The following is a 24675-nucleotide window of genomic DNA, read 5'->3' as shown; positions in this document are numbered from 1 at the left end:
GCGTCGATTGGCAGAATCTAGCTCTGATGATGACGATGATGATGAGAGCGAAGGAGAGGATGAATCATCAGAATCTGAGACACCTTGCACGGAAGAACCGGAAGATAACCAGGCTTTCCAAGAATGGTTCGAACAGGCCATGGCAGCCACTGACGAGATGAGGGATGCCAAATATCAAAAATATATCTCAAATGGATCGGATGAAAATGAGGCTCGAGAGAAGGCCCATGTGAAAGTTCTATGGGCAGTCAAACGCATCTTTTTTGACCTCTACTCAAAGTTCTTACGACAGAACCTGTACCTCGAAGAAGATGACACCAATCGGGATATTCAGTCTGACCTCATGGAGAAAGTAGAAAGTGGCATGGATATGAGTAAAGCTTTACAACGTGTCTTGGCCAGAAACATGACAAAATTTGAAGGCTTATTCCAATACAATGAGGAGGATGAAGATAATAGTGAAGATGAGACAGAGTGATGCTCAACAGGGAGACTGTTATAAAGTCATATAAATGCACTATGCCTTTAGATAGGCTATACATGCGCTAACACAATTGCATGTACATAAATGGCAAAAGAAGATTATTTCAACATGTTCAGTACGTGTTATGAATGAATATTGCTATACTTTTTATTTTCAGATAAAAGCCCCTCGTAATGGGGAAAATATTATCATACTCAAGCATGTAATAACAGATTATAAATCATGTAAAACATTCCTTTTTTTGTAGCAGCATGTATTTTTTTTGTAGCAGCTCGATGCTTTCATTAAAAAATAATAAAGTGAAAATATATCTGAGTTCCATTTCTGTCTACAGTGTCATTTGTTTCTCTCTTTTCATGATATAACAGAATGTTCTTAGCTTGATTAATTTTATGAGGGAATAAAACAGGGGGAGGGCTTAATTCAGATTTCAAATCGACCGGATCAGTCCTGCTATAGTACATGATCGTAAAGTCAATTATTATGCATACACATCACAAATGTGCAGGATAAAAGAATGAAAACGTGCATTATTCATATCACACCAACACGTACAATATATACTTACATGTAACCCTCACTACGTTAACAGTAGTTCAAATTATGTATGTTTCTAAATATCGAATAGAAAGGCCTACCTTCTGTTTCATCAGACTCGAACAGGGCCGGGGGTCTAGTCCATGATCATCCGAGTCATACCATCTTTGACACCGATCTGACATACCTCACTCATTCTTGCAAATATCACAACATGATGCTTTCATCTTAACAAATCTCCCATCGCATCTCGGAGCACATCAGATAAGCTACTAGATTTCGTACAGTTGTCAACGGTCAACCACCATTTTCAATACTGTCGTTTATATCGCCAATTTGTGGTATTGGGAGGGTTTTCCCCCATGGACACATTGATGCCCTTGACGCTACTTGACTTTAAACAGAAATAACAGTATACAGTTAACTTTTATGAACAGTGTACATCATCCCCTCTTTTTACCCGTTACAATCAAAACATTTTACGATCATTGAACATCATCACCATTCTTACCCACTACTTCTTTTATGAACCTGTCAACGTTATACCAACGTACCTGCATCTTCCCCAACGTCAAGACCTCCAACTACCCGCATCTTCTAGAAGGTCGCCGAACTTCAACATCCATCAAATTTTACGACCGGGGTGTTACGTAATATACAATAGGTCGTAAAAATCTTACCTATACTGCTATACTACTCTTCTAGCATCCAAGCAAGTCACCTATTAACCATCGCTTTCATCCACACTAGCGTTTTCCGGTTGTCATCATTATCTGCAACATCATCATGGCCATTATCATCGTTATCACCAATATTCCAAACTTTCACATTCGATCGGATTCAGGGAGATTCCTCGTCACCCTCTGACGGCTGATATCATCAAAATATCGTCATAAGTGCCACCATGATCATGACAATTATCATCAACATCATCATCTGCACCATCATCATCATCATCATCATCATCATCATCACCATCATCATCATCATCATCTGCACCATCATCATCATCATCTGCACCATCATCATCATTATCATCATCATAGTCACCCCAACATTCCCAATTGCAGGTCTCCCAGATTCGTCAACCTTTTACCAACACTATCATTATCACCATCTTCCTATCAAGAATCAAATCATCGTCACAATTATAAATCCATTTTCTGATCTAAACTCCTCAAAAAAAGTTTGGAAATCTGACTTTGATCGATAATCCCTCCTCGATTTTAGTAAATGTCAAGATGCAATTGATATCAATGAATAGAGCATTTAATTTTCTTTAAAATGATACCCTACATGATATGATTATGGTTCACATGGATGTGCAGTGCCTTGAAATGTGGGGCGAGGTCACAATTCAAAAGTTGCAAAATGACACAATATCAAAAGTCACTGTTCTTATTTCCGTGGTGATGAGTGAGTTTCTCAGCGGTTTCTTTTGACTTTGATCGATAATTTCACATCGGTTTTTAGTAAATATCAATGTTTAATTAATATCAATGAATAGATCATTTAATTCACTTTAAAATGATACCCTACATGATGTGATCATGGTTCACATGGAGGTGCAGTGCCTTGAAATGTGGGGCAAGGTCAACATTCAAAAGTTGCAAAAATTACACAATATTGAATGTCACTGTTCTTTTCCCAGGTAAAAAAACCAGTTGAAACCAGTTGAAATTTTAACTGGTTTCAACTGGAGTCAACTGGTACCAGTTGAAACCAATTGGCACAACTGGTAAACTCCCACCATGCCAGTATATTCCAGTTGAAACCCATTGTCTCAACTGGACATGCTGAAAACATACAAGTTTATTCCAGTTGAAACCAATTAACTATACTGGTATAAATTAGTACACCAGTTAATACCAGTTAAAACCAATAGGCCTTTCTGGTTTATCTACCAATAGATTCCAGTTTAAAACCCATTAGCCAAACTGGACCATTTGATGCCAGTTGGAACCCATAGAAACCCAATGGGTGTATAATATACCAGTTAATGCCACCTTAAACCCATAAACCATACTGGTATATCATTAAACCAATTGATAATAATAATAATAATAATAATAGCGGTATATTTACCCAGGGTAGCCGCTTCAGTTCCGAAAACTGTTCTCCCAGCGGGCCCTGCTATTATTGATACCAGTTAGAACCAACATGCATTACTGGTATACCTACCAGTTGATTCCAGTTAAAACCCATAAACCAAACTGGATCAGAGTATTCCAGTTGGAACCCATAGACCTCCCATAACCCCACTTGAAACCCATTAACCATACTGGAATATCAAACCAATGGATACCAGTTAGAACCAATATAGGCATTACTGGCATATCTACCAGCTGATTCCAGTTAAAAGCCATAAACCATACTGGAGCAGATTATACCAGTTGGGACCCATAGACCTCCCATAACCCACTTGAAACCCATTAACCATACTGGAATTTCAAACCAATTGATACCAGTTAAACCAGCATACATTACTGGTATACTACCAGTTGATTCCAGTTAAAACCCATAAACCAAACTGGAACATATTTTACCAGTTGGAACCCATAGACCTCCCATAACCCACTTGAAACCCATTAACCATACTGGAATATCAAACCAATTGATACCAGTTAAAATCAACATACATTACTGGTATACTACCAGTTGATTCCAGTTAAAACCCATAAATCAATTAAACTGGGACATATTTTACCAGTTGGAACCCATAGACCTCCCATAACCCACTTGAAACCCATTTACCATACTGGAATATCAAACCAATTGATACCAGTTAGAACCAATAGGCATTACCAGTATATATCTACCAGCTGATTTCAGTTAAAACCCATAAACCAAACTGGAACAGATTATACCAGTTGGAACCCATAGGCCACCCATAACCCACTTGAAACCCATTAACCATACTGGAATATCAAACCAAATGATACCAGTTAGAACCAATAGGACTTACCAGTTGATTCTAGTAAGAACCCATATATACATATATAATATATACATATATATATATATGTATATTAGAGGCATAGTGGTAATGCATTGTACTTATTTCCAACAGAGTTTATATATATATATATATATTATATAAGAACTATGTTTTCATACCTTTGTTGTTTTATTTGTCGCTTCTCTTAAACTGACTTTTGAAATATTTTTGTAATTGTTGATATCTGCAGTAATCATTCAAATTTCTTATCCGACAAGTCACTGGCTCAATATAGCTGTAACCCACTTTACATTAATATTTATATTTTTTGTACAGATCATATATTACTTCAAAGTCCTCTTATCTTTGTTTTTAATTCCTTTTGAGATAATTCTTTATGATTATCATTCATGAATGTGTTTCCTATAACTATTATTATTGTTACCATCAACAAAGCGTTACTTTTCTTTAAAAAAAGCAAGTATTATTTCATACAATCCACTCTTTAATCTACATGTATTGTTATTCATTCAACATTGGTTAAATATATATTTATGTGAAAATGTTCATTATGTTAAAGGTATATACATTTAGCCTACTCCCAACCTTTGCCCGTTCCTGCTTTTGACATTACTCCCCCCCCCCCTCCCTGTATACTTTTCTTTTTGTATCCCCTTTCCAATATTATACATTAGTATACTTTGTTATTTTTTTGTTGCTTATTTGTTTACTGAAATTTTGCTCTGTACAAATTCATGTAATTCAGCCTTTTACCACAATAAATGCCATGCATTTATCCATCCTATACACAGCTCGATTGAGGATAAGAGGAAAAAAATATCTACATAATAACTAACTTAATTATTCTTTATGTTAATTTTAATATTTCCACCTTGAAAAGTTTCATTAAAGTATGTGGTTCGATATTACCATATAACTTAAATCGAAACATGTTATTCTCAGTGAAATTTTCTAGTTTACATTAAAAAAATTGTTATCCTAGATATTTGTTGCGAGAAAAAATTTCTTCCTATTTAATCCCTTTTTTCTAATTTAAGTTAAAGAGGACTATTTTACACTATTTTTACAAATCACATAAAAATTAATGTATTTTTCTTTTTTTAACTCACTGATATTTTAAAAATATTTTTGAAGGTGAATAGAATTGCTATTTTTTCTATTTATAACGCGCATATTTATTGCTAGTTTACAACCTTGCCATGTTAAGCAAGGCTATCTTTATCTTTCAAATAAAAAGAAAATAAATAAAATAGAAATAAAGAACAAATATTAAGCTAATTCATTCTTAAACTTTCAAAGAAAAAAAAAAGCTCCAAAAGCAGAGGCAAAAATCGTCATTTCTTGACTGGTTGCCAACCAAAACCAAACAAGAAGAAATTTGTATGTTAATTAAGAAGTTCGTATTTCTATTTTAAAACTTCTTTCTTGCTTTAGACCCCCCCCCCTTCGTTATTCCTGACTCAGCAGATCTTCCTTCAATCACCGGGCGCGGGCGGGCCTGCGCATGCGCACTGAGTGCCACTGATCGCTATCGTCCGTATAATTATGCAAATTAACCAGCGCCGCCAAACGCAAACCGCCAATCTAATTTGAATTTGAAAGAGCCATCTTCGCCTCGCCGTTAATTTGCACCGCACTTTTATCGAGTGCTAGTGCGATAAAGAAGGGTAAAGAATGCCGTTTTAATAATAATTCAACCACTGAAATCACACGGACCAGATTTGGACAATGACTTGAAAGCTAAGACATTCGCAGTAGGCTCTACAGGTAAGTTAACAATTTTCTATGATTTTCTTTTCGTAGTTTGTTAAATGGCGCGGCTCGCAGCTAGCTGCGGGGCTAGCTGTAACGTTAGAGTTCGTCAGGACATCCTGTTACTGCCCCTCAGCGCTGCCTGCCGGCCGCGACTAGCCGGGCGTGGATGTGTGGCTGCCATGCCGGTGCAAGTCTGCGCACATACATCATATTGACCTTACGATTTGTGTTAAGATTTAACATGAATTTCTTTTTATTTCACAAAATCTTTCAGTTGATATTGTTCCATATATTGTTATAAGTAAATGAGAGAGATATGTGATCGAATGTGAAACCGATTTTCTTGGTCTTGGAAAAAATCTGAGACTCAGCCAGTTATGATTTTCAATTTCAGATTTAACATTATGATAGTGGCCAGCGCCTCGTGTCTGCGCACCAATCACTTTACACACGATTTGAGGATTTTGATGAGATTTTGAAATGCCGAAAATCGAAATTCATTATTTTTTCCACCATTTTAAGACTAGAGTCTGATTTTTTCATGAATAGCTGTTTATCACTTTTTGACTGTGTATTTCAGGAGAGAGGGAGACCCAAAACCACCTGGAGTCATACTGAGCCTCGAGGAGGAGATGAAGTCAGTGAACATGACCTGGGGTACCGGTAGTTTCCAGAAGAAGGCCCAGCTCAAAACCGCCAGGACTCGGGAGTGGAGATCCGAATACTTCGTTGCTGCCCTCCATATGAGGAGGCTGTAAGCTAGGTAATTCAGATGTCAAGTTTTCTTTTGGGGTCTTTGTGTATCTTCTATTATGAGAATTATGGAAAAGAGATGGTGATTTAATGGTTTTAAAGATGTAAAATATGAAATTCTAGCACTTTTTTTAGGCCTAATATGAGTTCGGACACCTTACTTATATTTTTTTTTGAGGAGCGCGATATTTTTGTACATGACCCAAGCCTAGTTTCACCACAGATTAATTAATAGCTACACAGCTGTTGCATTTACAATTTTAATAACAATCTACAACAATTGAGCATTTTATAAAATTGAGTGTGTCTAGGAAAGCAAATTCGGAGGCATAAGGAGAGCCATTTATTGAGCTCCATGGAATTATAAACATGAAGGACTGATCTCTGCGACATCGATTTCAGAAGTATTCCCAAGACCAAGTGAACTTACTCATTTTTAAAATAAATATGATGATGTGCTGTTTATCATTATAGTTGAATCATTGATTCACAATCCCATGTATTTTTCTTAATGTGCAAATGGAATTTTACAACACTCTGTAGTAACCCTTGCCCGCCTTAGGTGTAGACATGTATTGCTATTATAATAATATAATAATACAGGTATGTTTACCCAGGGAAGCCGCTTCAGTTCCGAAAACTGTTCTCCCAGCGGGCCCTGCTATTATTATTACCCCGGCTTTAGCTGGGCTGCCTAGGCGCTCAAAGCATTCACTGTAATATAGACGTATTTTTATTCACTGTTCACTGTACTGATTATTTTTCTCTCCATTGTTTAAAAAAAAATTATTCAGATACATCGCATCTACCAGCAAAGAACGTGTGCCAGTACAGGGAAGGAATGTACCTGTCGCACATGAACTCTTCAGAGGCAGTGAGGACAACAAGATCTGCAAGCAAGTGATCCTTTTTGTAAGAAAATTTCCAATTTGTACATTTCACAATTAATTTTTTTTAAAGCCTTTGTACACATTTAGAGTATCAAGGCTTACAATATGTAAAAATTAAATGTTTGCCCAAAAATCATTATGGGAAAGGTGGATTTCCAAGAAAAAATCAAATCTATCTTTGTTTACACAGTTGTACGAGCAACCTTATAGGAGGCTTGTCTAGGCTCCGTGATGAAAATACAATGTAAAAATTGATTCACAATCCCATGTATTTTTCTTAAAGTGCAAATGGAATTTTACAACACTCTGTAGTAACCCTTGCCCGCCTTAGGTGTAGACATGTATTGCTATTCACTGTAATATGTACGTATTTGTTATTCGCTGTTGTTCACTGTACTGATTATTTTCTCTCCATTGTTTTTGAAAAAAATTCTTCAGATACATCGCATCTACCAGCAAAGAATGTGTGCCAGTAGAGGAAAGGAATGTACCTGTCGCACGTGAACTCTTCAGAGGCAGTGAGGACAAGATCTGCAAGCAAGTGATCCTTTTTGTAAGAAAATTTCCAATTTGTACATTTTACAATTAATTTTTTTTTAAGCCTTTGTACACATTTAGAGTATCAAGGCTTACAAAATGTAAAAAATTAATGTTTGCCCAAAAATCATTATGGGAAAGGTGGATTTCCGAGGGAAATCTATCTTTGTTTACACAGTTGTACGAGCAACCTTATAGGAGGCTTGTCTAGGCTCCGTGATGAAAATACAATGTAAAAATGATAAAATTATCTTCATGGAGTCCTCTAGGCTAGCCAGTGACATGGGCCCATGCCCATCAATTTTAATTCATGCTTTTGCATAACCAAATGGCGTGAATTTGGAACTGGAAGTATAATTTCAGATTGACCTCCGAAATGAAACGTGCACAATTAGTCTGAACTAAAATAACATTTCCTGAATTTTTTCTTAAATCTGGAGGCTGAAGTATTTTTTTATCTTTGAAATTAAATTGGTTCTCGTTGTTTTTTACCTCTGACTTACCAGTATGTGTGGGGGTACCGTAGAAGTAGAATTAAAGGGATGGTCCAGGCTGGAAACATATCTCAATAAATAGAGTAAAATTCACAGAGCAAAATGCTGAAAACTTGATCAAAATTTGATAATTAATTAAGGTTTTGAATTTTAAAGATTTGCATTATTCCGGTGAAATAGTTCTAGGCATGTCTTTATGAATATTCATTAGGTTGGCTGATGATGTCATATCCCAATTGCCCTTTTGTATTTTATTATATGAGATTAGGTTTATTAAGATATTTTTAACCAAGAACTATTGACAATTGGATTGACAACTGATTAGGTGCATTAGTTATTGACGCAACTTATTTCATTACAATGGAGACGCATCATTTACACATGTATGAAAAAATCAAACATTTATGATTTCATCTAGTAACATAAAAAAAAGGAAAGTGGAGATGTGACATCAGCCCACCTAATGAATATTCATGACGAAGTGCATACAACTGTTTTCACAAAATATTGATAAACTTTAAAATTCAATAACTTCTTGTTATCCTATTTTGATGAAATTTTCATCATTTTGCTCTGTGAATTTTACTTAAGTATTATTTAGATGTAAATATTTTCGGCCCGGACCATCCCTTTAATCCTCTGATAAAATTTTGTATTTCATTTTTTTTTTTTTGCTTTGTCTTGCGTTTTTAAACATGTTCTGGGAACTGCTTTTTGAAAGTTGTCAGCATTAACAAGTTGTCTTTTTCCGACAGTTACCATAGTAACAGTCAGAGGCCAGTGCTTCTCAGCCAATCAAAAGCAATGATTTCACTGAAATAGTCGGCACTGACAATCATGAAATACCCATCAGATGTTAGCAGATAATGTGCAACATAGACTCCTAGATACATATATGCAAACATACATAGTCTAAGTCTTTATTATTAAAATAAATGTATAGGTATAAGGTCGAGGCAATTTTATCTCTGCGATGTCAATTTCAGAAGTATTCCCAAGACCATGTGAACTTACTATACATGTTGTAATAAAAATGATGATGTGCTGTCTATCATTTATAATTGAATCATTGAAATATGGAACTTAGAGAAGTTTCACTATCCCATGTATTTTCTTTATGTGCAGATATAATTTTACACCACTGAAATTTTGTATTACGGTATTCACTGTACTTATTATTTTTCATTCCATTGTTTTTTTTTTCTAATCTTCAGATACATCGCATCTACCAGCAAAGATCAAGTGCCACTACAGGAAAGGAAGGTACCTGTTTCACGTTTCCTCTTCAGAGCCAGTGAGGGCCCCAAGATCTCAATAATAATTAAAAAAAGACTCCTTTATCATTCCTTTAAAAATAGTACATATTATTTATTGAAGGTAAATGCTTAGATGCATTATATTCAAATTTTGTCTCCAAGCTAGCATGTAAAAATTGGATTGACTACATATTTACTGTGTAAGTTAATGATCTTTGTTGACACATAATACAAGAATTATACACAGCATGTTACAGTTTGTAACATAATTTTCTTTCATTAAATTCCTAGTTTAAATACCATATAGATGTTTTTTGTGACTTTTGTCATTCTCTGATGTTTTTTGGTACAGATTTCAAGAGACTGAGGGATTGATTTACCAGAGCAAGTTTACAGTCCAATCCTGTTATATTGTGCATGTGGAAATTAACAAGGTTTCAATACAATGCTACAAATTTACCTTGATTCATTTCATCAGTCCTATGTGCAAGGATAATTATTTCACTTGTCCATGCACATTGTTATAACAGGAGTGGACATTCAATGTAAAGATTATTGAAGATAATTTATAATTGAAATAACCGCCTGAGAGGGGGGGGGGGGGGTGTGTTGGTACCAATATTATAATGTGTGTGTGCGCAAGGAAAACGAAGGAGTGATTATATGAGAAGAGTAAAAGATCGGGAATGTACATATCCACATGATTCATTTTTGTTTATGCTATACATTGCAGGGTGTTTCTAACTGGTACCACTTGACAATTTATGTTTCCAACTGGTCCTAACTGGTGCTTCCAACTTGTTCTAACTGGCACCAGTTGACAACTGGTGTTTCCAACTGGTTTTAACTGGCACCAGTTGACAACTCATGTTTCCAACTGGTCCTAACTGGCACCAGTTGACAATTGGTGTTTCCAACTGGTTTTAACTGGCACCAGTTGACACCTCATGTTTCCAACTGGTCCTAACTGGCACCAGTTGACAATTTGTGTTTCCAACTGGTTTTAACTGGCACCAGTTGACAACTCATGTTTCCAACTGGTCCTAACTGGCACCAGTTTACAATTGGTGTTTCCAACTGGTTTTAACTGGCACCAGTTGACAACTCATGTTTCCAACTGGTCCTAACTGGTACCAGTTAGGACCAGTTGTCAACTGGTACCAGTTGCTAACTGGTACCAGTTAGGACCAGTTGCCAACTGGTATTTCCAACTGGTACCAGTTACAATTTGTCAACTGGATTCCAGTTGAATCCAGTTGATTCCAGTATTCCAATTTCCATATTGAATCCAGTTCGCTAACTGGAATCAACTGGTACCAGTACCAGTTGGATGAACTGGTCCTTAACTGGTTTTTTGACCTGGGTTTTCAGTGTTAATGAGTGAGTTTCTCAGCGATTTCTTTTAATTATTCTCATGCACCTTAACATCAACATTAACATGGAATCAAACACATCTCTGCACAAGCAAACACATAACAAACAAACAAACATGCATGGGTATTTCAAACCACGACTCAAACCATGTCATCTCACAGAACCATCACTACAGAAGCAGGGGCTTGATTTGAATGGATTTTCATCTGTATTGACACAGACAAAAGAATAATGTTCTGTATTGACCCTTCATGACTATTTCTGTTCGTTTTGCAGCTTTTCAGTGCAGACCTCATCCCACACTTTTGAATCCTGCTCTTTTCATGATGGCATGATCATAACAAGCATGGTATCATTTTAAAGAAAATTAAATTATATTTTGAATGATGTCAAATATGCATTGTGTAAAATTGGGAGTTGGGAGAAATTAATGGCCAAACTCAGATTTCCAAACTTTTTTGAGGGGTTTATATATAAGTCCTGGCATAAAATCTAGCCCAGCAGATGTTCTGTTCGATATTTTCTAATTCTAAATTTATTAACACAGAGTTACTCACCTTATTTTTGAGGTGTAGGACCACGAAAAGCTATCATTTGTTACAGCCATCATCACCATGGGTTCATGAAACGTCACACCATTATAAAATTCACCGCCATCTTGGATATGTTTCATTGGGTCGAATTGCTTGAAGTTGTCTCCACCTGAGGTGAAAATTGTTCGCCCAGTCACCAGGGCCAGGAAACCAGCCAGCGTCAAGAAAAACGATCCAATAAATTCCATGATGTTGAATGAGCTACCCCGACACAAGAGAAATAATTAGATCTAATTATTGAATACATAAATGGCTAGCTATATTCCTCCATCAAAACTTTTTAAACGTCGGCCCCTCTCTAAACAAAGTTTTAAAGGCTCATAATTTTCCAATGTCTCAGCCAATCGAGCGTCTGAAGCATCACAAACAAAACTTCATACTTTATCCAGATTGCAGATTGGTGTGGTTTCAAACTTTTTTAGATAACGTAGACTAGTCTATAACTAACACCTCTAACTATTGAAAGTTTAAGAAATTTAGTCTAGTATGCATAGCCTAAGCCTAGATCACAATTCATCCAGAATCAGTTCAGTGAGAGCAGCACATGGCGTGGCACGAGGACCAGTCCCATCAATGTCGGTCGCAGAGGTGAGGCAGGGGGTGTGGGGACGTACCGGGAGGGGGCCGGGGGATGCGCTGTGTTTATAAAACATGCGCAAATGCGCGCAAATCCTTTGACGCGCTTAGTTATCAAAATTGTCTCTCGATTTTAATTATCAGCAGCAAAAATCGATTTCTATCATTATTTTCAGTGATTTTGGCACAAATTTCATCCTTCGGATAAACAAAGAAATGAAATCCAGCAGAGCTTATAAACCTCGTGATCTTACAAACATAGACATTCCATTAAAAAGGCGCATTAACTTGGAGTAGAATCTTGGGATGAAAGTTTGCACATTGCTCCTTCTCCTTGTCACATCAACAGTTTTGAAAGTCATCGGGGAAAGCCGTGAGTAAAGTAGATAACGTTTCATTTCAATTAACGGCAGGCAGACCATTTAAAGCAAAGATTGCGAAAAAGGAAAGGTTTAATATGTTGCAAAACAGAGCATAAGTTATTAAATGAACATTGAGGTTGAGGAGAGAAGTGAAATAGATAGAAAGGGGTCAAGTAGATCTAGATCTAGATCTTCATCTAAAAGAAATAGGGGGGCTAGTGTCGAAAAAGACGGAAACGACGCTCGAACTTCATAAACAAAAATAAAAGGGAAAGGTTACATGGATGATGGTTGTGGTGATGATGATGATACGATGATGATGACGATGATGATGATGATTGTGGTGATGGTGGTTGTGATGGTGGTGGTGTGGTGCTTTATGATATATTGCTGCTGATGAAGACGATGATGATGAGGAGGATGAGGAGGATGATAATGAGGAGTAGGAGGATGATGGTGATGGTGGTGTGGTGGTGCTTGATGATGATACATTGCTGCTTCTGCTGCTGACGATGACGACGACAATGACGATGATGATGACTACGATGATGGTGGTGATGATGGTGAAAAATGAACTCTATTGACTTGTAATAAGGTGATCATGATGACTCTGATAATAACAAGCTGGATATGCCTAAAAATAATACTGTCAACAAGAAACAACGGTAGTCTGCAAGCGTTCATATTTTTATTTGTGTGATTTTCTTTTTTCTGCTTCGACAGAATTCCAGCACGAGAGATGGGAAGATCCAGGAAAAAGTGTAGACTTTTCATGCTTGAGTCAACTTGTACAGAAATACCAGCCATCCATCAAAATGAGGTATAATTATTGTAGTCCATAAAACATGCATCAATCTATACGATTTTATCAGCTTTTATTCCTTTAAATTCCTTTGAGATTAACCAGACAAAAGAACCAAACAGAAAATTTTAATCAAATTATTGAGATTTAACGCTTAAGAAACTAATGACGTACACACCAAGATGAACACTGGCTCTAGTAAAGAAGTATCCTCAGGAGAATCGACCTAAACATATTGTTATTTTCATAGTTAAATGTTCATATTAAAAATCATTGAATTTGGACGCAATATGAATATGATTAACATGCCCACCCCCCCCCCCCCACAGCCCTCCATCGTCAACTTCTTTTCCGCTTGCTTAAAATTGACTATAAAGAAAAATAAGAAAATAAGAGATAGGGAAATAAAAGATACGGCCCCCCCCCCCCCCCTCCCCTCCACTACCATATATCGCTGCCGCCGCCTATGGTCAATAATACAGGCCATCTGTTGAATTTGCTGAGAATGAATTTTTGCTCCAAAAAAAAAATCGTGTTTCCTCTTTGTAATAGTTGGTCCAAAGATGATGAGACCGTTGATCATACCGGCCCTCGGATACGAGTGGATGCAGGGGGGAATCTTCACATCGCTGAGCTTCAAGAAAGTGATGCTGGGACCTACACATGTCAAACAACATACTGGGAAACTACAGTCACCACGACTCAATTTAACTTACATGTAGGAGGAACAAGCCCCGGAGGTGAGAAAATAATCAAACAAAGAAATGAATGAAAGAAGACTCGCTTAACCACTTGGCTGGCTTATTTACATGATGATCAATTATGCCCATTATATTAAAATGAATTAATCATATTGAAAATGATACACACCTGTAATGATAATCGACGGGGAATGATGTTAAATATTTGGACCTGTGGAGCGTTTCATGAAAGGACTCGTCAGACGTTTTATCCGACAAGTCCCGTTTCATCTAATAGTTATCATGGTAACTGTGCTTAATTCAAGGCCAATCAAAACCTAGGAAAGTTATCAGATCTGACAATTTGTCGGACAAAAAATGTTGATGAAACGCTTGATCGATAGTAATATTTTACCCTGAATGGGAATAAACTCGTCACTTCTAAAACAAATTTTGCGTCGTCAATGAACATGGAATGGAGGCACGATCGAGGGACTATAAAGTCCCTCTTCCTTAGACCAAAGTGTTTTTCCCTTTGGCAAATCCTGGATCCGCGGCTGTAAGGGGGGAGGGGCAGTTTTATAGCATCTAATGACACGGGGGTGGAAAGGGGGTCGCAAGTGCTCGAGCGAGCTAAGCATCATTGCACAGTTACGAATCTGCTGTCCCCTTTTCCCGCTTCGCTATCATAAGTTCTCTCTATCAATGTCTATCATCACAATTTCTTTGCATCTTCTTATTGTCCCCCCCCCCCCCCAGGATCAGGTGGTATATTTGGTGTACCAGTACCATGGGTTATCTCAGTTGGTGCTGCTTTTCTTCTTCTCATCGTCTTTGGTGGATTTACCATAGCAACCAAACTACGGTATATATTGATTACTTTGTATAGTATTGTTCTATTGTTCTAAATAAGCTGCATAATATTTGAAATTTAATGATATATCTTGTATACTGTGAATACTTACCGTAAAAAAATATGTTTTATCCAGTTTTCTGGAGTAAACAGGAGTAAACAGGAGTATCTCACATAATTGTCAAAGTAGAAATGAACATGACCGTTATCAGTCGCGATACATTTGGGTTTCCGGTGCAGCTTAACTATTAGCTCATTTAATTCATATTAAGGTACTGTAGTGAATGAAATCAACTAGGCCTACCACATAGATAACTAGTTGTTGTGTGTCCGGACAGGTTGTGTGTCGGGACGATCAATTTTAGAAAGTCATTTGGAAAAAAAATTACAAGCGAAGTTTCATCAATTTTTAGTACAAAATGTTAGGAAATATTATTAAGAACAAAATAGAAGATGATTACAAGTATTGAATTTCATATTTTTAGTGTAATCCAAAGACAAAAAAGAAGGCTTCAAAAAGATAAACTGTCCGGACACCCGACCCCCCCCCCCCCATCCTAATATATCTCTATGGCCTACCATAATAATCAAATTTAGTATGTCAGTTGATTTTAATTGCTATATTATTTCATTATCCGAAAAAAAAATAAAGTCACAGTCTAGACCTGCAAAACATTCTTTCCCCCGTTTCTCTAAATTTCATCATTTTATTATTCTAATATGCGAAAAATATATCTTACTGTGAGATGGACCTAATAGCCAATAAAGAATTTTGCATTCTAACCGTTGTCATGACAACATGATATACCTTTCTTCTATGGTAGGACGTTTTCCTAATTCTTTCTGTTCGTTTTACTTAAATTATCTGTATTTCTTCTTTTTGTACCCCTGTTTCTTTTCTCGCTCATCCCATCCCACTCTCTCCATGTTTCTTGATTGCTCTCTCTCTCTCTCTCTCTCATCTTATCTCCGTCTTTCTGTCTCTCCATATTTCTTTCGTTCTCTCTCTCTGTCTCTCCATGTTTCTTGCTTTCTCTCTTTGCTTGATTGCCTAGGTCTGGTGATAAATCCTCAGAGTACAGTAAGATTCCTGATGAAGAGCAAGCCATTGATGATGAGGGGGAAGAAGAAGAAGACTGAGAAGTAAAACCATCTGGTTCTTTACCCATCTTCAGTGTTATCCACTAACATCAAAATATCAAGAATCCCGTTTCATAAAGACTTGACAACGATTTTAACTTTGCCACTGCTGTAACTTCCATGGCAACCTTGATTGTGATTGGCTGCCGAGTTCTGTTATCATGGAAGTTGCCATAATTTGGCAAAGTTATAATAGTTTTGACTCTTTAGGAAACGGGCCCTTGGACTTTGATATCTAAATGAACAATTTAAACTTCTGATTTTCAAACCATGCTTCAAATAATCGTTTACCAAGATTTATTGTAATCATGTCTTGTATCAAATGATGTGTAAATATATATCTACTGATATCCATAACATTTGTTTATGTATTTTCTTATTTTATAAAAATCTTTCTTATGAGTATTGTAAGGGGACAGGGTAACGACAGATATTAGAGATGACACAGACGGAGAAAATGACAGATTGAAAGACAAACGGTCAGAAAAACATATAGAGAGAAAGAATAGGGGGTGGGGTGGCAAGGTGATTGGAGAGATAAACAAACAAAACCCTTATATTTCTTGCTTATGAACATGTGTATGCATGGGTGTTATTTTGTTTGTCTACAATTACAATGAACAACAACTTCTTAAAGCAAAGAACGCGTTTTTCCTCTCTCGTAATGTCTTTCAAAATAAAAAGTGCTTTTTATATGTTTCTACAGAAGAACTAGGCCTACTGCTAATATTATGACTATACACAGACACGTACTTTGATGATTTGATTTTAATGAATCTGAATAATGCTATATGAAGTAATCATATAAATATAAAAATTCATTCATAGAAAACATATTATAAAATATATTATATATATGATCAAAAATGTGCACTTCAAAAAACTTTTTAAACAGTTGGTATCATTACAGGCAAGTCATGACAAATTATATTCCTTTTAATCTAACATATACATATTTTTTAGTAATCATCATTCATGGAATGTGTGAATTGGGAAAAAATATGCATATCTATATCTATATAATATGGTAAAAGAATGCATCCTTCAAATATCTGGTATCATTTGCAAGTCATTTTTTTGTTGCAATAATGGATAATTCTGAGTATGTTATAGGCAACACATAATACAATGTTCTTTACAGTTACAACTTAAACAACATTGAACTTTCATTTTGGGCAAATCTTTATATTTGCTAAAAAATAATAATACAAATAAATATCTCCTATATATCTTGCATGTGAAAATATTGAATATCCATCATGAGAATTATGTTGTTTAGAAATGGCTATGAAGTTAATTATGCTCACCAGCCAGGCAAGGTCTGAAGGGCAAACTCTACTTACTTTTGATCAGGGTTTCAGAGCCTGAACTCTGAAAGTTTTTAATCTACAGTGTGTCCCATAAAAAAAGGAAAGCTAGTAATACTCAATCACGTTTCTAGCATTGGCAAATATCTTTAACAGCATTATGGAAGTCAGTTTTTTTTTCTTCGATCCATATATGAAAAGGTTACGAAGATAATCAAGAAGAGTTTGAAATATCAAGATCCATATTGGAGTTTTTAAAATGTTCTCATTTAATTTTGACAAAAAATATGATTTGGCACTGAAAGTTTGTGTTTAAAGTAAATAAGTCAGTCTTTTTCAACTTTGGCTATTATGATTAAGAATAAACAAGATTCCAATGTGATTGACAACATCCTAGTCTTTTGAAATGTAGCAACATCCAGCGAAAATAACTATATACATGTAGTACAATGATAAAAACAGGTCTTGTTAATTACGAAGACATTAAGTTTCTGAATACATGAAATATATCAGTCGAGGTATTAATATAACTCGCCACCCAGCAAGAGAAAGCACAACACAGGCAATATTGAAAAATATTGTTTTCCGTCTTTTATATTTTCTGATTGAATACTTGGTATACTTTTTTTTTCTTTGATCCATATATGAAAAGGTTACAAAGATAATCAATAAGACTTTGAAATATCAAGATCCATATTTGATTTTTTTTTAATTTTCTCATCTAATTTTGACAAAAAAATATTGTTTTCCGTCTTTTATATTTTCTGATTGAATACTTGGTATACTTTTTTTTCTGCAATTAATAGTGTCACACTGCCTTTTGTTTGCCAAATAATGAAGTGTAGCAGGTATATAAGTATCACAATTCTATAAAATCAAAATCTTCCCTGATTTTAAAAAGCACAGCATAAATATGATAAAACTATCAAAACGACAGAATTACACTTGTACAAAATCAAAACACAATTACATCAAGATATAATGCACTTTAAATTTGTCAATTGTACAGTAAGCCCATCAGAGTTTACATGGTTTTGGAAGTGGAGTTGATACAAAACATAGTATGGCCAATTCAACAAAGTCAAAATGGGTTTTTGCATGAAACCTGCAATTGATTCGAACTCCCAAATTGAACTGGAAGCCATACATTTCATTATAAACTTGTAAGCGATTGCTGGCATATTTCTTGCATAAACAGGTATATGAATTGGATTGGTTTGGTTGACAGTAATCTATTACATTCACTTTGAAACTAAACTTTGCAATCAGTTGCAAATATTTTCTTGCAACACACCCTAAGACAAACCTTTCAGCAGCAAATGCACGCAGGGTTTTCCTACTCAGCCCCCTCATTTGAGCATAGGCAAGGACACACAGAAAGCCTTTGTGAATGGCATACATGTAGTGCACGACTAATAATGATAATAATTTTACATTGATATTGCACAATTTGTATATGTATGTATACTCAACTGCGCATTACAATAATGTTATTATCATTCATAACCCGGCTATAGCCGTGCTGCATACAGGCACTCTGGCATTCAAGGAATATCTTTACCCCACCTGGGAAGAGTGCAGCACAATGTGGGTTACTTTCTTGCTGAAGGAAAACGCGCCATGGCTGGGTGATGAGGTATTAAAAGAATTTGTGGTTCTGGCTCTTACCATTCAATCAAAAGGTTGTAATTTTAATCCCAGCCATCTAACAAGAAATCATTCATATATTTAGCTGCACTAAACCCAGGTGTAGTAAATGAGTACCTGACAAGAATGCTTCTACACCTACTTGCCGATGGTGGCCATACTAACATCAATATAAGAAGCATCTTAAGCACTTTGCAGAGTGGATATGCATGCTTCATGAATCATAATGTTCTTATAATTATCATCATTCATCCTAAATACCAAGTCCATGTGAGAGTATGTAAGGCCATCAGTCCCCTTGATGCTTCTAAGGATAAATGCACTCTTGGCAGTCAGATAAAAACTTAAAATCCAATCAAGTTACACTTTCTTGCACTTGTTCACATCATAATCAATATTTTACTGTTCTCTTGATAAAAGTCTATCAACATGGCATTATTCATTTTATTTGCACATACCTGAGTATATATAAATCCTGCATAAAAGTTTCAATACATTATTTTTGTAGGCAATCTTCTAAACTATGTATTAAAAACTACATCAATGTTCTTTAGTTACTGATCCATACGTATCTAATGTGATTACCTCAACACCTGTGTTAAAGGAGATTGAGAATTAATGTTCTGATGATTGGCACCCTCTTCTGGTGATCAAGAGCTTCTTTGATGGTACACTCTGTGATGGCAAGGACGATGGCTACAGGTACAACCTGAGAGAATCAGACATGGGTATCAAGGGAGAGGTCATGAGAAACAGAGAGACAGAGAGAGAGAGAGAGAGAAGGGCAAAAGGATGTGGCCAACTGCCCAACTTTGGCAAAAGGAAGCAAGTGCCACATCAGTCAAATCTGAATTACTGTTGTTTCTGAAACACCGTTTGTATGTTGCACGTTCAGGCAAAATTTAGGGAAGAAATTATCATTCTATGGAAAGATATTGAAGAAAATATGCTGTTAAATTGCATTGAGGCATACGTAAATGACGAACACACAGTGGTCATTTACAACAAATGATACTTTCGTAACTTGCTTCCTTTTGCCAAAGTACGGCAGAACGGTGAGTGGGTGTACAATTCACATGTTCATGCTTTTATTTTACGCAACCTCCAAACTGCGCATTTTTTTGGTGTGCAGATCTGTGCATTTTTTTGTCTAGCACTGGTCATCATGTGTGCATCCTTTTTGCCATAGCATAAAAAATTTGAGAAGCCATCTGAAACATACATTCCTTCAAAGGAAAGGCTATTGGTGCTGGCGCTTACTAAGGCACTCATACTAGATACGCTTGTGATATCATAATAGAAAGTAGGAACGGGTGTGATCTCTTCATCTGTCCGATCCTCAAAACTTTGGAGGAATTATAACAACCAATCCACTATAAATTTACACTGCAGACCCGTTTTATGAAACAAATAATGCACATTTTTAAATTTGAGATGTTATTAATGACGCAGGCATCTCTGGTATGCGCAATAACATGCATAAGCATATTGCAAATACCCCTAAATGCCCTGCATCACCACAACACACTCATAAAAGGGGGATACGTGCGCTATACAAATCCTATATTATTATTATTATTATTATTTATAAATATGCATCACTGTATAATATTAACCCTAAATAGAGTGGGCTATTTTGATGCCTAAGACTGGGGGGGGGCTGATTCAGCCCCCCCCCCCCCAGTCTTCTTAGGGTTAAACCTCACCCTTTCTACATTTCCAGCAGTCTGTATGATGGATGAGACAGGTGTTTCTCTAAAGGAAGTGATGTCATCAGTCATGTAGATGGCTCGCATCACAGCATCTCTAGCAATCTCTTTAGAACAGCCAGCACACCTTGATACGATGCCAATACCTCTATCAAGAAGCTTGGAATTGCTGTGGGGGAACAATAGAGTACTCTTAAAAAGCAATTGATCTAGTTTGAAGTCTATCATTCTGTAACTGTCCTACCACCAGACAAACCCCCTCTGTTATTGCTTACGTTTAGTTTAACATGGGCATGAACTAAACACACAAATATAATTTGAAGCAAATCTTAATGATTAACGAAGTTGCTTAAATCTGCTTGAAAATTATGCAGATTTGTTAGCCACATGGCATGAATTCGTATCATTTGTATTGAATGTTCTGCAATTGTTGGTAGCTAAATGTGCCAGGTATTGGGATGAAATAATTATTTAAAGTCTGGTCTGAAATTGTAGATTATCTATGGATAGCCGTAATATGACAGATTCATTTTATTAGCTCATTTAACATTCAAATTATTCATAACTGTCTGGGAAAATGGTTTTATTTCCCACTAAAGCAATAGAAAAGAGCACAGTAAAGATGAAAAACATATCAAGTTACCAACAAAAATGTAGACTTTTTTCAGCTGCCCATAATTTTAATAATAATAATACATAGCATTTATAAGGCGCTTACTACTGGTGTGCTGGTCTAAGCGCACTGTGTTCTGTTTATGGTTTATACTTTGGATTAAAAATAAAAGAAAGAGAGAAAAAAAAATGTGGAAGGGGAAAATGACACAGCTAATGCAACTAATACTAATAATCAAAACTGGTGTGCACCTCCCACTGATCGACCCACAACTGTGCGGAGTTAGACCATGACCCGAGTTAAGCCGGACTTCAGAATACATGTACAGTAGATCCAAATCCAAATTTCAACACCAGTACCAACACCAAGGCCAACACCGGACTTGAAATCACCCATTGAATATACTTCATATTTACATGTACAAAACATTTTGAAGAAACATGCATTTTAGATGTTGACGTTGCTGGCTTACGATAGATGTGGTTGATCGGATCAATTGCAACTCTTTGTCAGGCGAGGGGCCCAGAATTTAAATTCAACTAGACTTCAGAATAAAGACTGATGTAATGAAATAAAGATTGTTACCTGAGTCTCAGGTCCACCATGTAGTTCTGGTATACTTTCCCTTTAGCAATGTGAGCACCTGTACTGATAGCATTGAGGGCTGACTTGACTGCAAACTCATTGACACTCTTCAATACTGCACTCCAAAGGGAACTATCAAGTCTGTCGTCAAGCACTTTCTTCCATTTAGGGTCCAGATCTAGGAAAGGTATAAGACAATTCATAATTTTCCTACCGTTCTTTTTTATGTCATACACGATTCTTCTAAAGGAATCAGAAGCAAAAGTACACAGCAAAAGATGCTCTTCAAGTTGATGGCATAAGGTTTGTAAGGTTTAATTGGCAGTTTGCATTTTAGTGGTATTTTGACGTGATGTTATTATTAACAGTTTTAGCATGGCTACTTGACCATGATACACGTAGGCCTACATTGAGTTTGTGATGGGTATATAGTCAACACAAGACTGGACTAAACATTCAAGACAGATTTGCCTGTGTCCCCAAACACTTCATCCTATTTTCAAATGAATTACCTTTCTGGGGAAAGAAGAGACTGTGCTAGATCTTGGCTTGGAATACAGTTTTAATATTTTTTAAGAATTATGGGTGTTATTTATTTTGAGAAAAAGTACATACTAGAAAATAGAATCAATTATGACCATTAAATTGATTCCATCTTGCTTTATTAAAGAGACCTGACATGTTCAACTTACACAACTTCCTAACAGTACTGTAAACATAAAATTAAAATCACATAATGATTATAAACTTGTCTACCTTTCATTGTCTCCTTATAAAGCTTCCCGAGCAGAACTAAAGTGTATCCTTCTATGGCAAGTTGAGTCTTATCTAGGGAAGATGTCGAGATTATGCCTACTTGCTGTGTTTTCTCTATTACTGAAGGCAATAAGGTTTTCAGGTCATCATCAATTCTTTCATCTAGAAAAAAACAAATGTAAAGCAGATTTTGTGTCGTTACCATTGGGCAATTTCATAAAATATGTACATCTAACCCTATATGCAGGATCAAAATAGTATGTCACTATTTCTAGCTCATATAGAAGGTTGTGATGTTCTTAAAGGTCAAGTCAACCCCAGAAAAAATGTTGAAATGAAAAAATAGAGAAAAATCAAACTAACATGACTCTGACAATTTCATTAAAATCTGATGTAAAATAAGAAAGTCATGACATTTCAAAGTTTTGCTTATTTTTCACAAAACAGTCATATGCACAACTCAGTGACATACAAATGAGACAGTCGACAATGTCCCTCACTCACTATTTCTTTTGTTGTTTATTGTTTTAATTATACAACATTTCACTTTTTACCGATTTGACAATAAGGACTAACTTGACTGAGCCATATAGTATTAAACAATGTAATATACACATATTCAGAGATGAATCAATCGGTGTTTCACTTGACAATAAGGAGAAAATTAGAACATTTCATATAATAAAATACAAAGAAATACCGTTAGTGAGTGGATGACATCATCAGTCTCATTTGCATACCGACCAGGATGTGCATATAACTGTTAAGTGAAATTAACCGAAAATTTTAAATGTCATAACTTTCTTATTTTATGTCCGATTTTGATGAAATTTTCAGCGTTAAGCTTGTTGGATTTTTCTCTTTTTATTCAAATCAACTTTCTGTTGTGGTAGACTTGCCCTTTAAATTATCATGGCTTGAGTATTTCAAGAGTGAAGTGAAAACACATTTTTTTTTTTCAATTGGATATTTTCGCTCTGACAGTGGATCAGTTTTTGAGATAGAGAACTGAGAAATCACTTGAGAAATCGTTTACAAGATAACATGAATTTCTGAAGATATGGGATAAGAATTTCTGATCACGCTACCACCGATTTTCAAATGCACGAAAACCAGTATTGTTTGGTCTTACTGTTTAAAGGCAGAAGGAATACAACAGAATCATTGGCAGTGATGGATGGAAGAACAGAAGCGTTGAAGAATTTCAGTGATGTTTCATCTTCAGGTGGATCCAGAGATCTGGCAGCATTCTGTCAAGGAAAAAAAATCATATTTTGAAGGAATGAGATTTTCAATTCAGTTCAATACATTTATTAAATCAGTTCTAAACTTGAACAATCATACAAGGAGTGATACATTGTATTGAGACAGAATTTGCCATGATGTAGACAAGCATGGGAGGCATTGTAAGCCCTAGCATAATAAAGTATAGATCACTTACATACACAAATACTAATGATAATAATTATAATAATCCGTTTTTAGCATTGAATACATTTCAACACCGTCTCAAAGTACTTTGCGGATATTTTATTATCGTGGTCATTGGATCCCGACTTGCAAATTATCAAGATACAAATCATTAAGATAAAAATGGGGATCCGTGTGATGCAGGAGAAAATGCAGAAGTGGCTTAAAAAATGAGAGAATAGATAGAATTGAGAGAGATTCAGAGGAGGCAAACCTAACTGTCAATTATTTATGTCTTCTAATTCTATTTTCAAGCCAAAAATCCTATTTTTCTTTAAAATTTTGAAAAATATACAAAAAATAATCATTCTTTACCAGTTTCAAAAATCCTATTTCCAGGGAGAAAATTCTATTTAGTGTCCCTTTCCCCTTAGGTATCCTACTACATAGGATGAAAACCTAATAATTTGCAACTCTGGGAGAGACTGGAATGGGGAAAATGATAACACATTTGCTCAAAGTACCTCCTCAAGACCTCTCCGTTCATCGTCTACAATGCAGTTAACTCCTGGACCTCGAACCTCTACAAAGTATGGTGACCAC

The 24675-nt window shown here is 35.9% G+C and overlaps 2 protein-coding genes across 2 annotated transcripts in view; one reads left to right on the top strand and one right to left on the bottom strand.

Moving 5' to 3' along the window:
- The window catches only part of LOC129280494 (uncharacterized), a 19911-nt gene extending 3515 nt beyond the window's left edge, over positions 1-16396 (top strand). The window contains exons 2-5 of the mRNA XM_064111898.1: positions 13294-13390; positions 13925-14112; positions 14812-14917; positions 15961-16396. Coding sequence (XP_063967968.1) covers positions 13386-13390; positions 13925-14112; positions 14812-14917; positions 15961-16045 — 384 coding nt within the window. The 5' untranslated portion in view covers positions 13294-13385 and the 3' untranslated portion in view covers positions 16046-16396. The remainder of the gene's footprint in view (positions 1-13293; positions 13391-13924; positions 14113-14811; positions 14918-15960) is intronic.
- Positions 16361-24675, bottom strand: part of LOC129280495 (glucokinase regulatory protein-like) — a 24601-nt gene continuing 16286 nt past the window's right edge. The window contains exons 14-18 of the mRNA XM_064111895.1: positions 23795-23912; positions 22663-22824; positions 21907-22084; positions 20706-20877; positions 16361-19708 (exon numbers count right to left, since the gene is read on the bottom strand). Coding sequence (XP_063967965.1) covers positions 19598-19708; positions 20706-20877; positions 21907-22084; positions 22663-22824; positions 23795-23912 — 741 coding nt within the window. The 3' untranslated portion in view covers positions 16361-19597. The remainder of the gene's footprint in view (positions 19709-20705; positions 20878-21906; positions 22085-22662; positions 22825-23794; positions 23913-24675) is intronic.

The sequence above is a fragment of the Lytechinus pictus genome, chromosome 17 (assembly GCF_037042905.1).
Source record: "Lytechinus pictus isolate F3 Inbred chromosome 17, Lp3.0, whole genome shotgun sequence".
In the NCBI taxonomy this organism is placed as follows: Eukaryota; Metazoa; Echinodermata; class Echinoidea; order Temnopleuroida; family Toxopneustidae; genus Lytechinus; species Lytechinus pictus.
This window is presented reverse-complemented; position numbering and strand designations above follow the sequence as displayed.